Consider the following 17013-nt stretch of genomic DNA (forward strand, 5'->3'; position numbering starts at 1 on the left):
GACTGTACGCCCCCTGAGGGTTAGGGACTGATGTGAATGTACAATATATATGTAAAGCGCTGCGTAAATTGACGGCGCTATAAAAGTACTTGAAATAAATAATGTGACCTTAGATTGTAAGCTCCTTGCAGCAGGGCATGTAAAGTGCTGTGTAAATTGTCAGAGCTATATCAATACTTGTGCTAGTCTCAAGTAAAGTAGATTGGAAGACTTTTGTAACATAAATTAGCAGTAAAGGAATATATTTTTGGCTCAGTTTGAATCTTCGCTACCTTTCAAGTGTAATGATTGCATGGATCTAACCCTGTGAATGTTTAGATACAGAGCTTCGTTTCTTCTTCCAGTGAGGATGGAGCATGACATCAGCAGAGCACAAAGAGGAAGGGAAGATCAAGCAGCAGAGAGGAGGTGTAGGAGTGGCATCCCCATATGATGCTTGCTCTGCCTCCTCCCTGCTAGTGATCATCATCATCATCATCATCACGTTGCCTCTCCTGGCTCCTTGTTTCCAGAGGCTGAATGTAGCCTTCCAGCTTTGCAGCCCCTTGTTATTTTCATGCATCTCCTAGGCTGCAGAGGACAGTGCACACAGCATGCACTGGGGTGTTGGTCTGGCCTCGTCCAGGTCTTGTGTGGTTGATCTGAGCAGGAATCAGACCTTCTCCCTGTGCTGGTGTGCGGGATCCGAGGACAACTACTCCTTTTATGGGGACATCATCGCTTTCCCTGTGCAGGATTACACTGGCGTTATGTCAGGGCTGGGATCGGATTCCTGGTGGAAGAAAACCCTCTATCTGACTGGGGGGGCCCTGCTGGCTGCTGCTGCATACCTACTCCATGAGCTGCTGGCAATCAGGTGAGGGACACATCCTCCTGTCTGGTCTGCTTTGGAGGGATCCCCTATGTTACAAATGGTAAACACTGTTTTGACAGATCAGGATCAGAGCACACTGACAGCTGTACAGGTTGGCATGGGCTGGTGATTTGACATTGACAGCTTCGTGCCAATACTAGAACCCCAATCAGGTGGGTTTGATATGGTCCTGTTCCTATATACACAATTCTTTCAGCATCAATGTGCTTACTAGGCAAGTCTTGTTGACATTCTGCACAGGATTAACCCCTTTCACTCTTTGTATTAATCCCTTAGAATCAGATAAAAGAGAAAGCAAAATCTGCAGATTCTTGAAGTGCCAGAAGTAAACATGTATCCTGTAAACTATAGGAATGAAACATTGTTTTTGTTCAGGTCAGAAGGCAATGGGATATGTCAGTGTCAGTTGTTTTGTTATGTTTTACTTTGTTTAAAAATCAAGATCTTCGATTCAATTGCATCCTTTGACAGGTAATTCACTTACTGGAATGTCATGTTTAGTTGTAAACAATAATAGGTGGGGACATCTCTAATGACCAGATCTGAGAGTGCAGTGAATGGAGAACGCTGGTTTTGGCATGCTGGCCTACATTGGATGTTTGCTACTCTATAATACTCTTGTATGGCCTGCCAAATCTTCCCAAACATAGCCTTTGACATTGGCTTCAACATGCAACACCATCATCATTTCCCAGCATGGATGATGGCTAAACAAGGCTGTGTACTGTAATAGACTGGCTATAGGCCTACTGGTGAGCAGACAGGCATAAACACAGTATACGCAACAGAATAGGCTATACATACATGTGCAGCATTATATATATATATTATATAATATATTATATATATAATAGTATTGGGGTGGGGGCTGTAGGGGGAGCAGCACACAGGAGGTTTTGTACATAGAATAGATGAAAGAGAAAAACCTCCTGCCCTTACAACCACTTTAAACCCTCAGTGGTTTTTCACCTTAACACATTGAGCACAATAAAATAAACATTTCCCAGTGTACTCGTTAAAATTCTTACCATAGCACTTGCTATTTACAATTTTCATTGCTGCTCTTGCTCCTGCTCCCTCGGTGCTGCTTTCCTGGACTTCTTCACAGAAGAGAGAAGTATGGGCTTTGTTTTTTTTTAAATTGCTGCATGTGTCCCCCTACCAGCTCCAAGTGTGAGAACTCAGCGACCACATGACCGCTGATCACTGAGTTCTCACCACCGCCGTGAGCAGAGAGTGGTGATAGTCACCGCTGTCTGTTCTACCCCCCCCCCCCCCCCGGCACGCTCACTGGAGGGCTGGGCCATGGAGGGGGAGGGAGTGGCTGGGTTAGCCTCTCAGTGAATCAACTGTGAAGTCAGGATCTTTCCCCAGCCTGGACCAGCTGAGTGACGTCAGCTGACAGTGGGATTCAGTCAGCTGTCAGGTGAAAACAGGCCACAGGAGAAGTACAGCCAAGAGATCTTTGACTGTATGTTTTTAACAGTTTACAGTGCAGTCTCAAGTCAGTCTATTCATTTGGAAAAGGGATGGGGAGGAGATAGGAGCAAGGGAGTGCCTTGCCATCCTAGGCTATGAGGCTGTGTGTTTATATTGATGAACACAGTGTTAGAAGACATGACTCTAGTCCCTGCATGTAAGGGTGGCTCAATAGGACACTGCAAGAGATAGGACTGACCCTGAAACAGAAAACTTGTGGCAGTTGTCATGGGACTGGATTAAACATGATTAATAGATGAAGAAGCAGCGTACTCAGAAAGTGATTTAAACAGCTGCTAAAAGTAGTTAAAAAACGGAGGGTTTAGGTCTCATACACACTGGGCATCAAAAACGCTGCTTTTAACTCCTTCCTGGCCGGCCTAACGTACGATGATGGCTGAGCAGGAACCCTATTATTCTGGGAGGAAATCATATGATATGTCCTCCTAGGATTGTGTCTCGTGCGTGCCCCACAGGCCGCACTCTGGCGCAATCTGTCACCAGCTGTGTCCACGGGACATGGCTGATGACAGATCACTACACAGGTCCACTTCCAGTGTCATATGATCGCTGTGACCAATCACAGCAGATCACATGACAGTTGTAAACAATAAATGGCTTCCTTTCATGCCATTCATTGCTTACAACTGTGCCACGAGCTGTGATTGGTCACAGTGGTCACATGTCCAGACTGGGCCAATCAGAGCCCACCTGCAGTATGTGATCAGCTATGGCCAATCACAGATCATCACAACAAAAACTACTGAATGAAGCAGTTTCATGAAATTCGTTGGTATAAGCAATCATAATGTGAAAAAAAAATCCTGATCGCTTGCCCAGAGTTGTACAATGTTACTATGGTAACATTGTATTGCTCTGGTCACAGGAGTAGAAAAAAATCATTAAAAATTTAAAAAATTTAAACATTTTTTAAAAAACTAATTTTTTTTTGAAATTTTCAATTTTTTTTAACATATTGTTGCCAGCCAGTGTCCCTGATTACCACAGCACTAGCTATATAATGACGCTTTACTGCATTGGTGACAGTATGAAAAAAAAAAATCTAAAACTTAAAAAAACTCACCATGCCTCTTCCTAAATACCTTAGACTGTCTACTTTCCAAAAAGTGGTCATTTGGGGGTATTTGTACTGTCCTGGCATTTTTGGGCTTCAAGAAATGAGATCAGCCATCAGTGCATCAGGATTTATCAATTTTTAGATATATCCCATAGTTTGTGGACTCTATACCTTTCCTACCAACTAAAAAATAAATACTGGTTTGGGTTACTTTCAAAGACATGTAGCAGAATACATGTTGACCTAAATTTGTGTAGAAAGATTATTTATTTGCAAAATGTTATACCAGAAACAAAGAAAAACGCATAAATAAAAATTGATCTTTTTTGTTTATAGCGCAAAAAATAAAAAAAAAACAGTGATGATTAAATACCACCAAAAGAAATCACTGTTTTCACCTGGGTACAGTGTTGTATGGCCGGGGTGGACTGACAACTCATGGGGCCCCCGGGCAATAGGGGATCATGGGGCCCCGTGTCCTTTCCCAAACTCAAAAAAGCCTATGAAAAAGGCATCGGGGGCATCTCATGGGGCCCCTTACTGACCCTCGGGCAGTGCCCGAGTTTCCAAATGGTTAGTCCGCCCCTGTGTATGACCACCCTCGTTTGCTCTCCTTTGGTCTACTAAGTACACTATTCAAAGTGTTTTGTTACACGTGTTCAAAAAGTGCAAAACATACTTGGTTTTGGCAGAAATCTTGTGAGTTGATAACTTCCGGTGTTCTCTGCCTTTGTATGAGAAGGGGAGATGAAGAGTGGGGAGAAGATGAGGAGAGGTCTGTGTTCTTTGATTATCCATCAGAAATGAAGTAGGCAGTGCTGACACCACGTGCGAAGGAATTCAGAGCTAGTTGTCATGTCAGGGAGTTTGGAACATACCAGCAGCATGTTTAGTCCTTTTGCTCTATTGCACATTCGTGGCAGTGCTGACTTGTAAACAGACTCCTGATTCTTGTAACAGCTGTTTATTTTTAAAGTTTTTACAGTGAGATGTCAGCAACTGTCAGAAGAGGCTTACAATGCCTATTTTGCAATCAAATAAACTTGCCTGCCTGTTTGCAATTCTCTGAGGAATGTACACAATCTGTGCATGCGCAGCTTTGTTTACATTTCCGTTACAGTGTCAGTGTTCCGGATATATGACTGCCACGCATGCGTGGGATGTCATCCTGCACTGGCCAAACGAGATGGCCGAATGGCCGAAGACTGGTACCCAGAAGAAACTCAGGAGAAGATGCCAGCTCAGGTGTCAGACCATTGAAATAGAGGTGTTTTCACTTTGCTTCCACTTTAAGGCCCCTTTTTCAAGGGCTTTCCAATCAGGTCTGCCTGTCAGTTTTTCAGGTGGACCTAACTGGAAAGTCTATGCAGCTCTATGGGCAGACAAATGTAAATGCATTGTGTCCTTTTACTTCCACCTGCCTGCAAGTCTCTCCAGGTTCTGGATGGATCAGAGGAAGCCTGATGTAAACACACATGTTTGTTTACATCCAGCCCCCAATAGAGCCAGGTCCGCCCCTGTCCCCTGTCAAAATGTGGACAACAACTGAATGGGCACAGATGTCATAAAACTGATATCTTTATCATTCTGCTCCAATCAGCAGAGGACCTGCTCATAGAGAGGAGCGGCCCTGTGCTTAACTGCTTCCTGACCGCCCTATAGCAGAGCTACTGCTACAGGGCTGCGCAAAATCACAAATATATATATATACGTGATTTTGTATTTCTGGGTAGGGGGCATGCACACCCTACCCATGCCACCATTGGAGGCTTCAGCTTCAATCACCAGGTCCTGGCTGAGTATCAATGATGAGGGAGAGGTCTATATGTAAACAATACAGATCTGTCCCCTGTCAGCTCCAGCACGCTGCATAGCAGAGGCATACAAAGCAGCGTGCTTACACAGTAAAGCACAGCACATAGTAAAACACACACAGCACACAGTTAACCCTTTGATCGCCCCAGATGTTAACCCCTTCCTGCACAGTGTCATTAGTACAGTGTCAGTGTTTTTTATTAGCACTGATCACTGTATTAGTGTCACTGGGGATGGCAGTGGCAGTTAGTCAGAATGCCCGCCGCATTCCCCCAGTCCTGCTAAAAGTCGCTGATCGCCTCCATTACTAGTATAAAACATAAATTTTTTTTTTACTGGACATGTTTTATAGCAAAAAGTCCAAAATTTCGTTTTTTTTAATCAAACTTGTCAGTCTTTTTTTGTTTATAGTGCAAAAAATAAAAAACTCACAGCCAATAAAATAGCACCAAAGGAAAGCTCAATTTGTGTGAAAAAAAGGACAAAAATTTAAATTTGTTGCATGACTGCGCAATTGTTAGTCAAAGTAATGCAGCACCGTCTTGCAAAAAATGGCCTGGACAGGAAGGGGGGTAAATCCTCTGAAGGGCAAGTGGTGAAAAACCTTAAAGCCTAACTCCAGACAAAGTTTTTTAGTTTTAGATAGAACAGGTAAGAGCTAAAATTTCTGTAGGGTTTACCCCATCCACATCGAATATGTGGATGGTAGAATGAAATAATTTTTTTTCATTCAACCCACTGTTACAGGACACCAGGGCAGATGGTGTCAGAAATGTTAAAGTAGAACTACAGGCAAATGTATTTTTTTTCCATTTTGGATAGAGCAAGGGAGAGTTATAACCCCTATATTTATTTATTTTTTTTGTCATCTGTGTCCCATTGCGGAGATTTCCCTTCACTTCATTTCCTGCCCATTAGCCAAACAGAAAGTGAGAGGAAATTCCTGCAAATTAAGGGAATTTGTTGGAGCCCCCCAGGTCACGAGAACTAGTATCCCCAATGGAAGATTTCCCCTCTATTACTTTTCTGGGAACAGCCCAAATTTTGGGATTTTGTTTTACCTTCACTTTCAATGACATTGGTAAACAGGACAAATAAAAAGGGTGAATATCCCTAACAGGGGTACAAGCAGCAAAAAAAAGCTGAAAGATGTTCTAATCCATCTCCACTCTGTCAAAAAAAAAAAAAAGGTTTGCCTTTAGTTATACTTTAACTCTTCCTTAGTCTACTAAAAATGTGCTTTTGTTTTTGTCTGTGCCTGCACTGGAGAGATTTCCCATAACTTCCTGTCCTGGCAGGAAGTGAGGTGACATCTCCACAATAGGTTTACACACAGGAATAAAATCCTGATAGAAGTTTAATCCTGTCCCCATTATATTCAAAACAAAATAAGTATTGTTTTAGATGGTGCTGGGTTTTAAAATAATCTTCTCACCACACCTGGCAATTTGTTTTACTGGCCATTAAATTTAGCGGGATATTTGAACAATGGAACTAATAATAAAAGAAATATAAGGTGTATGTAAATCTAAACCTTTTTCTAAGTTTTGGATTGAAAAGGGCAGTGGTGGTCAAATTTCTTCATAGAGTGGGCTTCCAGCTTCCCTTGACATCAACCAAGGGCCATTCAAAATATTTAGTGAATGTAATGCAGCAGAAAGGTGTCAAGAGACTGTGGATATGCAACAAGAGATGCTTAAAACCTAACTCCAGGCAAATAAAAATGATCCTTTGCAGTGGGCCTGTGCTTGCACAGCAAAGGATGTAGCTTGTTTTGTCTAGCAGAGAGGAGAAACATTAGTATTTACCCAATCCTCCGCTCCCCCAGGAGGCAGTGCTCCCCCATGATCAGGCGGTGGACTGTCCCTTGACATTCTCATGTCCAGTGCAGGGATTTAGACCCTGCTCTGGTCTTGATGACTTCAGAACCCTATACTGGTGGAGAATTGGGGTGCAGATGCTGGGGGGACCAGTCTAGCTGCAGGGAGGAATGAAGGATTGGGTAAATAAATCTCCTTTTATTGCTCCCCTAGATATAAATGAGCAAATAATCCTTGCAGTCCCACTGCAAAGGATGATACAATGAATGTTCTAATAGTCCTCACTTATTCATAGCTGAATGAATTATATGTTGCCACTAAGAATAAAGCAAACAGCTATCAAAACAAGCATGTCATTAGTGTGCAAATCCCTGCCGCTTTACTGAACTGTCTATTCCTCTGACGAAGCCATGTGCATTTGACAAAACTCATCGGATGGGGCCTAGTGACATCATCACGCACTAAGCAGGAGGTGGTCGAAGCTGAAGTATTGCAGGTGATGAATCTTAAAGGGGCCACACACTTTAATTCCAGGAGATACTGTGAAGTGCATCTAGAGAAAACCCAGTGGATAGGAGAAGTGGTTCTTTCCAAAAAAGCTGGGAGTCCGTGGTGTCTGATTGATACATGATCATTTTACTGTACTGAAGGTGAGAGTTCTGGGAGCCTTAAGGTGGCACGTGGTGTCTACATAGAACTGTTTGTTGTGTTACACTGGGGTGGGAAGTAATCATTGGAAGATTGAAGTGATATTAAGAAGCAGTGATCATTGAAGAGACTTACGTGGAGGACTGTTGCACATTATTGCTGAACTGATTTCACATGAATTACAGAGCAGTTTATTTACTATTTATTATTAATTTATGACTTTATAGTATTATATTACTTAAAGTAGTTGTAAAGTCACATCTATTATATTCTTTTATCCTCTTTGTTTTAAGAACATTTTAAAGTAGTTGTAAACCTTAAAAAAAAAAAGAAAAAAAAAAAAAGATTTTCCCCTGCAAGGTAGTGTCATAATGTTTTATGCATATCATACTAGCACATTATGAAAGACTTACCTGAGTGCGAAGTCTTCCAGCGGCGCACTATCACCACTGCAGAGGCTTCCATCTTCACCCGGTCTTCCTTCCAGGTTTCGGAGCTGTGGCCACTTGAATGACTGAAGCCACGATGACGTCACTCCCGCACAAGCGTGCGGGAGTTATAGCTGCGTCACACAGCTCTAAAGGAATGGCACAGGTATGCCGTTCCTTCAGAGCACATGCACCAGTGATGTCACCGGCTGCCGCTCACTAGAATATCTCCTAAACAGTGAACGTGTAGGAGATATTCATTTTACCTACAGGTAAGCTTTATTATAAGTTTTGTTATGAGCTTACCTGTAGGTGAAAGTATAAATAAATTAGTTTACTACCACTTTAAATACAGTGTGTGTTTTGTTTGTTTTTTTAAGTATGAAGCAAAATACCTTCTTTGCCCAGCCCTGCTGTGTGGTCCCATGTCCTCCTCAGCTCTCCTTCTTGATCTAAGGAGTGCAGTGGGAGGGAGGACATGTGACCACACAGCAGCCCTGGCCTGGTTTATAATGTAAAAAAACTACACATACTGTACTTAATATGTTCCTGAAACAGAGAGGACACAAGTATATAATAGATGTTACTTTATACTTTACCACAGGGGAGGAGCAGCTGCAGCAGCATACTCAGTCAAGGCAGGAGCGGAGTGGAGGGGCGGAGAGAAGATCAGCTTCACAGCTCTCACACAAATTACAGAAATTACAGGGAGAAAGGGGGAGATGCAGAGACGCTGAATACACAGCAGGATGGAGGCACATAATCTGACCACAGTATCAGAGATCAGCAGCCATGATAGGTGTGGCCAGTACACACAGGGAAAGACAAGAACAGGCAGGATCAACCAGGTATTGTAGAACGTAGAAAGGGACAATTGACATGGCAAAAGCACTGTGCTATATTTCGTGCCTTAAAGGGACAGGAGCATTTTTTTAAGGGTTGCAACCACTTTAGTTTGGGTTTTACATATGAATGTGTGTGGTGTTATACACTGCTTTATGTAAGAGAACATGTACACACAGTAAGGTAGTTTCTGTGTTTGATGAAGGTGTTTGATTTCTACTAGCAGCACAACACTAGTAACGGATTTTAGCATGATTTTTTATATGCCCAGAGTTGGGCTTTAAAGACTATAGGCATGCAATAGGGGATGGTCAGAGACTGCAGTAATGTTATAAGAGGTGGTCAGAGACAGTGAACAGGTAACGGGAGATGCTCAAAGACTATGGGCATGCTACAGGAGATGGTCAGAGACTGTGAACATGCTTTAAGTGTTGTTTTAGACTGGAGACATACTTCAAGAGACAGTCATGAACCGGAGACACATTACATGAGACTGCTAGAAATCCCTGGTATTACAACTCATTTACATATCAATGCTTTTACACGTTTGCTCCCTAAAGCCAACTTATGCCTGGTACACATATCAATTTTTTTTTTGATCAACCCAGTGGGCTGGACAAAAAAATACCTGAGAAATCGCTGTACAAGTGCAGCAATTTTTCCTGCTGTGCCTTTGTGTTCTTACAGGAAGACTATGCCCCCACTCCACGACCACCACTAGAACACACTAATCAGTGCTTGCAACCATTGGCTGCGAGCACTGATTGGATGCTGGTTTTCCAGCATGCCCCTTTGACAAAAGCCGTTCCTTAGACTGGGAGGACGGCTGTATACATGGGGTCCAAATGTTGGCCAGTTCCTGCTGAACCAGCTGATATTCAGACAGTGTGTACCCAGCTATAAAATTAGGCCACACTATTTCTCCTGCTGAACAGGACAAATTTCAATACAAGTATACCCAGCTTTAGAGCCATCAAAGATTTAAAGATTTCCCTTCAACTTCCTGTTCCTATGACAACTCAAAAGTTGAGAATTTCTCGTCACTCTCTACACTGAAAATAATAGTTACCAGAACAAGTAGAGAGAATGAATCTCTTAAGTGGGAGCAAAGACAGTAATAAAAACCCGACAGAGGCTGACATCCTGCCAAGCTCCACCAAAAACTACGTTTTAGCATTCAGTACACCAGATGATATATATTATAACTGACCCAACAAGAGGCATTGCTATAGGTATGGCTCTGTGGTCATACAGTACATACATATGTTAGAAACAATAAAATAGCCAACTAATATTAAAGACTCAGTATGGAGTATTGCTACCCTTATCTTCAAAAAAGCTTTAGGCTATCTTGGAATTTCACTGGTGCTCATAAACCAATGTTTAGCATTGTGTGTGTGCAGGATGTACACCATATGGTGCATCTTGTTCTATAAAATAGCCTCATATTCCTTAGCCATTGTACAGTGCCTTGAAAAGGTTTTCATACCCCTTTAAATTTTCCACATTTTGTCATGTTACAACCAAAAACGTAAATTTAATTTTTTGGGGATTTTATGTGATAGACCAACACAAAGTGGCACATAATTGTGAAGTGGAAGGAAAATGATAAATGGTTTTAAAAAGTTTTTACAAATAACTATCTGAAAAGTGTGGCCTGCATTTGTATTCAGCCCCCTTTACTCTGATACCCCTAACTAAAATTTAGTGGAACCAATTGCCTTCACAAGTCACCTAATTAGTAAATAGAGTGTATAGTCCATGGGGCGCTCCTGCTGGAACCAGACCTTTGTAGCCACTACGGGGGTGCCAGAATGGATATCAAGGATAGGGAAGCCTGACAGACACTGAGGCAGATCTTCATAGAGTTGGAAGCAAAGCTCTAATGCAAAAAGACATGGAAAGAAGGCGCCTCTAAGTGTAGCATTGGCAGTTTATTAACATACAAAGATAAAATTCCACTTACAGGAAGTCGAAACATGACAGGCTCGACATAGTAAATCAACCGATGTTCCTGATGGTATGGGTTAAGGGCCGTCCAGTCATCCAGGGGCAGCGTGACCCATGGAACACAGGGATGTTGGAACTAAGATGGCTGTAGAACCTCGGGAGGAGTCATGGAATGCATACATTAGAGGTGACATAAGGTGGGGGTGGTAATGCGTTTCGGAGCATGCACAAAGGACTCCTTCATCAGACCAAAGCCCCGAAGACTCACCGGCAGTATTATATCAGCAAAGGTGGTGGGAGAATGGGAAGGATGGGGCGGGTGGACAAGCAGGTTGCTCCTCAGTCCTAAAAACCTATTACTTTTAATGCTATAAAACACTTGGCTATTAGGAAACTTAGAAATTGTTTAAAAAATTAAAATGGGTATACAAAGAAAAATAATAATTATTATACACACTTGTAATCTTAACCCATTGAGATGGAGATAGCACATTAACCAACTGAAATAATCATGTATGTATGTATATATAGAGAGAGAGAGAATACATTAGATCAGATAACAGAAAATGAAATTATATAGAAGATATCAAAGAAAATGTAAGAGAATGAAATTGGAAACTATTAAAAAGTAGATACATCATAACATATTAATATATTACTGAGTCAGCTTAAAAACACTCTATGTAAGTGTGCTTACTATGGTTGTCTATAGGTATAATATCTCGTTTATCCCACTATTATATTCTAAAAGGGATCCTTGTTTAAATGGAGAAAGGAAGAAAAAGAGATATGTCTGGAATTATTTAAGGAAACATCATTACTATAAAGTGCGAACGGAAAGTCTTCCTTAATAATATATACATAATTAAATAAATAGCTGCATAGATGAAGGGCAGATATCTCTACAGGATCTCTACAGGATTGAGCTTAGTTCCAGCTCCTTTTTTAGAGATAATACATCCAAGGTGTAAATCCAATAGGTTTCCCTCTGACAGAGACATTGAAATCGCTCTGCCAGAGGCTGCGTTTTCCTGGCTTTTTTTCCTTTTATTTTCAGCTGGTGATATTGCCAGTATCACACTCCTCCTGGGTAACAAAATGCAGTCATTACCATGTCTATGGAAAAGCACAATGTCAGGACTGCCTGCTCTCCTGATTTGGATTACAAACACGTCCCCCTCTCATGGGAGGCGGGGTTATGTAGTTTACAAAAGATAGCTTGGAAAGATTATAGCATTGTACTTAGCCTGAAAAAAAGAAAATTCATGCAGCTATTACAGCTAAGGTAAGCTGCAATTTATCACATTTTTATTGTTATTGGGTTTAGATTTTAAAATGCTATCCAAGTCATTTTTTGGGGAAAAAATAACGAACATGTGATACTGACCTGCTCTGTGTAGTAATGGTTTTGCACATAACAGCCCGGATTTTCCTCAGGTCCCCCACTTGATACCCTAGTCCCTCCCTCCTGCCAAGTGCCCCCAGAGCATCAGCTTGTAATGGGGGTAACCAAGCAGGCTCACTCCTGTGTCACTAGTCTGCATGTCGATTCACACACAGAGCTGCAGCTCAGCCCAGCTCCTCTCTCTCCTAATTGGCTCACTGGCTGTGACTGACAGCAGCGGAAGCCAATAGAATGCATGAATGTAAAAAAACCTTCAGCCTTTGGAACCACTTTAAGTGTATGCCTATCCCCACCAGTAGGTGTTGACTTTTGTCCACCAATGCACTTTGTCCATGTATGATATATTATACACTATATTGCCAAACGTATTTGGAACCTCTCCAAGTCATTGGAATCACCTCCATGACCATAGGTGTATAAAATCAAGCACCTAGGCATATAGACTGCTTCTGCAAACATTTTTGAAAGAATGGATCGCTATCAAAAGCTCAGTGAATTCAAGTGTGGTACTGTGATATGTTGCCAACTATGCAATAAGTCCATCTGTGAAATTTCCTTGCTACTAAATATTCCACGATCAACTGTTAGCGGTATTATAATAAAGTGGAAGAGCAACTGGGAACAACAGCAACTCAGTCACAAAGTGGTAGCCCACGTAAAATAACAGAGCGGAGTCAGCGCATGCTGAAGCACACAGTGTGCAGAAGTCGCCAACTGTCTGCAGAGTCATAAGCTAAAGACCTCCAAACTTCATGTGGCCTTCAGAGTAGCACAGCAGTACGTAGAGAGCTTAATGGAATGGGTTTCCATGGCCGAGCAGCTGCATCCAAGCCTTACATCACCAAGTGTAATGCAAAATTTCGGATGCAGTGGTGTAAAGCACTCCACCACTGGACTCTAAAGCAGTGGAGACATGTTCTCTGGAGTAATGAATCATGCTTCTCTGTCTGTCAATCCAATGGACATGTCTGGGTTTGGCAGTTGCCAGGAGAACAGTACTTACCTGACTGCATTGTGCCAAATGTAAAGTTTGGGTGGGGGGGGGGGGATGGATTATGGTGTGGGGTTGTTTTTCAGGGGTTAGGCTTGGCCTTTAGTTCCAGTGAAGCGAACTCTTAAGGAATTATCATACCAAGACATTTTGGACAATTTCATGCTCCAAACTTTGTGGGAACAGTTTGAGGATGGCCCCTTCCTGTTCCAACATGACTGCTCACCAGTGCACAAACAAAGGTCCATAAAGACATGGATGAGCAAGTCCGACTGGCCTGCACACTGACCTCAACCTGATAGAACACCTTTGGGATGAATTAGAGTGGAGACTGCGAGCCAGGCCTTCTGGTCTGACATCAGTATATAAAAAAACAGGGCACACTAGCCTAGTGTATTACCTAAGAAAATTGGTTTATTGTATAAAAAGTGATATACTCACAAAAGGATATAAATCAAAGGCACATCTGGCTCTGAGGAAGAGGTGTAGCCTCGAAATGTGTCAGCCATTTGGAGGTCTATAATCCCCTTTTAGATGCCATCCAGGGAGATTAAACCATGCTGTATCTCATATGATGTGCCTTTGATTTTTATCCTTTTGTGAGTATATCTTTTACCAATTATATCAATAAACCAATTTTCTTAGGTAATGCACTAGGCCAGTGCGCCCTCTGTTTGTTTTTTTATATGCAGTTAATTTGGATTTCCCTAGTCCGTTGAGGGCAGCAAGACGTGCATCCTTTAGGCCTCCTTTGTGTGGTTACAGTCACTGTGAAGTCCAGCGTCCAGAGCAGGAGTCGAAGCATTTGCTCGTTTTTCTTCTGTCTGACATCAGTGCCTGACCTTACAAATGCGCTTCTGGAAGATTGGTCAAACATTCCCATAGACACACTCCTAACCTTGTGGACAGCCTTCCCAGAAGAGTTGAAGTTGTTATAGCTGCAAAGGGTGGGTCAACTCAATATTGAACCCTACGGACTAAGACTGGGATGCCATTAAAGTTTATGTGCGTGTAAAGGCAGGCGTCCCAATACTTTTGGCAATATAGTGTGTGTTGTAATTTTTTGACTAGTATTCTTACTATCAGTTACTGTGAATTTGGCTTTTTTGGAATTTGGTTGACTCAGTTGACCTATAGTTGACCAGGGCCAGATTTTCATTACTAGAGCCTATAGGTACGGATCTTTTGGTGCCCTAAGTAACATCTTTATGTAAGAATCTCGTCTACAAAAAACATTTCCTTGTTTTCTTGGTTTTATCCTGGTGTCGAATATGGGGGTAATGTGTATATAATATTATATGAGATGGCTAACGCATACTGATGATGGAAAAAAATATGTGGTTAATAAATATGTAAAGGGTAAAGGCGCCTCTTTGCTACTGCTGCCTGCACAATTTAAGCGGTGTTTATAATTGACCTAGGCTGGCCATACATGAGTAGTTTTCCTTCTTTCAGTGGGTTGAATGAAAGAAAATGACTGGATTCCCCCATCCACACATTCAGTGTGGAATCCTTCTGCTGAACTATTGTATTCTGACAGCGGGGAGGCTTCCCTGCTGCTTGAACACACTGATCAGCACCATCAGCTATAGCTGGTGGTGATAATCGAGAGAAAAATTTCCAATAGGTTGTACAAAGGTCGATTGATGGATCAACTTGTATACAGCCAGCCTTACCCATACAAGGATTGAAATTTGTCCAATTCCTGCTGGACCGGTGTCAATGCATGTATGGCTGGGTTAAAGTGGATGAGAGAGCTGATATGTATTCCAGAGAGCTGGTATGTATAACATATTTGTCATTTGTTTTATTTAATTTTCATCACGCCCAGTTTGTGAAACAATGATCTTTAAAACTGAAAGACAACCTATGTAGTTTCTTGTCAGCACTGTGTGCTTGGACTTGTAGGTCCTTAGTATGTGAAGTGCCAGGGTTGGATAAATATTCTCTCTTATCCTTGGTGGCTTTCAAAGTGCTGCAACTTGCAATACTGTTTATCGCGGATGTTTTTATGGCCCAATTTGCAAACTTAATTAAAAAGAAATAAATTCTGCTGCAGTGATGAAATGTTTTTTCTTTTTTAAAGCCCAAATTAACTTTTAACAATATGTCAAGGGTTTTTCCCTTGACAAACGTAGTACATCTCTGCAATGCATTCATATTTCCCTTAAAAGTTGAACTCCAGTTATCATTGCTTTTGCATATATTGTTTTGCTTATTTACATTGGTCATACCTGAGGGTCCACTGGGGAAGCTGACAATCACTGTAACAGCCTGCTCTACAACAGTGATAGCCATGGCCTTCTGGGTCCTTCAAATGACTTCCCCTCTGCATACTGACCACTGGGGGGGGGGAGGGGCAATGTAGCCATTCATAATGTTTTGCATTTTTTTCAATGAATGCAAGGTGTTTTCTGAATGGATAAGGTAGAGATTTTGATATCACTGCCCCTCATCTCCATCTTGCCCAATTAGAGTACACCTTGACAGAATACAAATTGTTCTTACTCTTACTTTAATTGACAGTCACAGCTTTCTTCTATTCCTGAGCATAGGATTTATATCGCCACCTACAGGAGTAGGGCTTGAGGAAGAAAAAAAATCAGCACCACCTATTGGAAGTCCCAGCTGGTAAAAAAACTCCTCTGTGCTATAGGCAAATCAGTCCTCCAGAAGCTTCTCTTTAAGAGTATTCAGGGTATCCTCTTGCATAGCAATCCCAAGATTTGCCTTTTTTGTCGCTCTCACTTCCTCGCAGTGAATGTTGGAAATGGCAGTCTCATCCCTTTGGGTCTCCTACCTTCTGGGGGGTGTTGGATACCAACCGATGGAGATGTCCTGCTTTCTCTGTGTCCGAGGCCCTGAGGCAGTGGTGTTGCCCTTCTTGGTCGTGATCTGGGTGGTTTGTGTATAACTATTTGTTACATTATCTTTTTGCAGTCACAAACTGCCCCCGAAATGGCCTGGTGGCCTTCTGTGCCACTTTTTCCTGAGGGATTCAGCAGAAGTTTAGTCTGGTTTATGCCATTAAGGCTCAGGCTCCACACTTTGCCATTTTGGCACAATCACCTAGAGCTGTCAGTGCCTCTGGGCGTTTTGACATCAGGTGTGTCTCTGGTTAGCAAGGTGACTACCTGGCCATCTGTGCACACTTGCAAATTTTGCAAAAATGAGGTGCTTGCATCTCAGGATGCTTGTTGTCTGTAAAGTGTTTTTGCAGGTTGCTGTTTCAGGTTCCTTGTTCTCTGGGGGGAGAGTTTGTTTGGGTGGTTGGCAGGTTTGCCTGGTTTCTTTTGTTTTTGTTTGCCCACTCCTCATTGATACACTGCTTTGGGACATCCCTGTGGTCAATAATAGAAGAGAGCTGTGTCCATCAATGAACGTAGGAGAAATCTGGATTTTTGTTACTCACCATAAACTCCCTTTCTCTGAGTTAGTTGACAGAGACAGCACCCACAGTACTCACCCATCTTGGTTTTTATTTGTTGCACTGCTTTGTTAGTAACTGGTTTGCCTATAGCAGAGAGGGTGTTTATACCAGCTGGGACTACCCATGAGCAGTGCTGAGTTTTTTCTGCCTGGTGTTCTACTCCTATAGGTGGCGCTATAAACCCTATGGTCAAGAATAGAAGAGAGCTGTGTCTGTCAACTAAGTCAGAGAAAGGGATTTTATGGTAACAAA

General features: G+C 42.1%; 1 protein-coding gene across 1 annotated transcript in view; it reads left to right on the plus strand.

The window, feature by feature from the left end:
* Nucleotides 1-430: 430 nt before the first annotated feature.
* FAXC (failed axon connections homolog, metaxin like GST domain containing) overlaps nt 431-17013 on the plus strand; it is a 42894-nt gene continuing 26311 nt past the window's right edge. The window contains exon 1 of the mRNA XM_089665237.1: nt 431-856. Coding sequence (XP_089521363.1) covers nt 594-856 — 263 coding nt within the window. The 5' untranslated portion in view covers nt 431-593. The remainder of the gene's footprint in view (nt 857-17013) is intronic.

This window comes from Staurois parvus, unplaced genomic scaffold, assembly GCF_062004578.1.
Source record: "Staurois parvus isolate SC_StPar_1 unplaced genomic scaffold, SC_StPar_1.0 ptg000048l, whole genome shotgun sequence".
Classification (NCBI taxonomy): Eukaryota; Metazoa; Chordata; class Amphibia; order Anura; family Ranidae; genus Staurois; species Staurois parvus.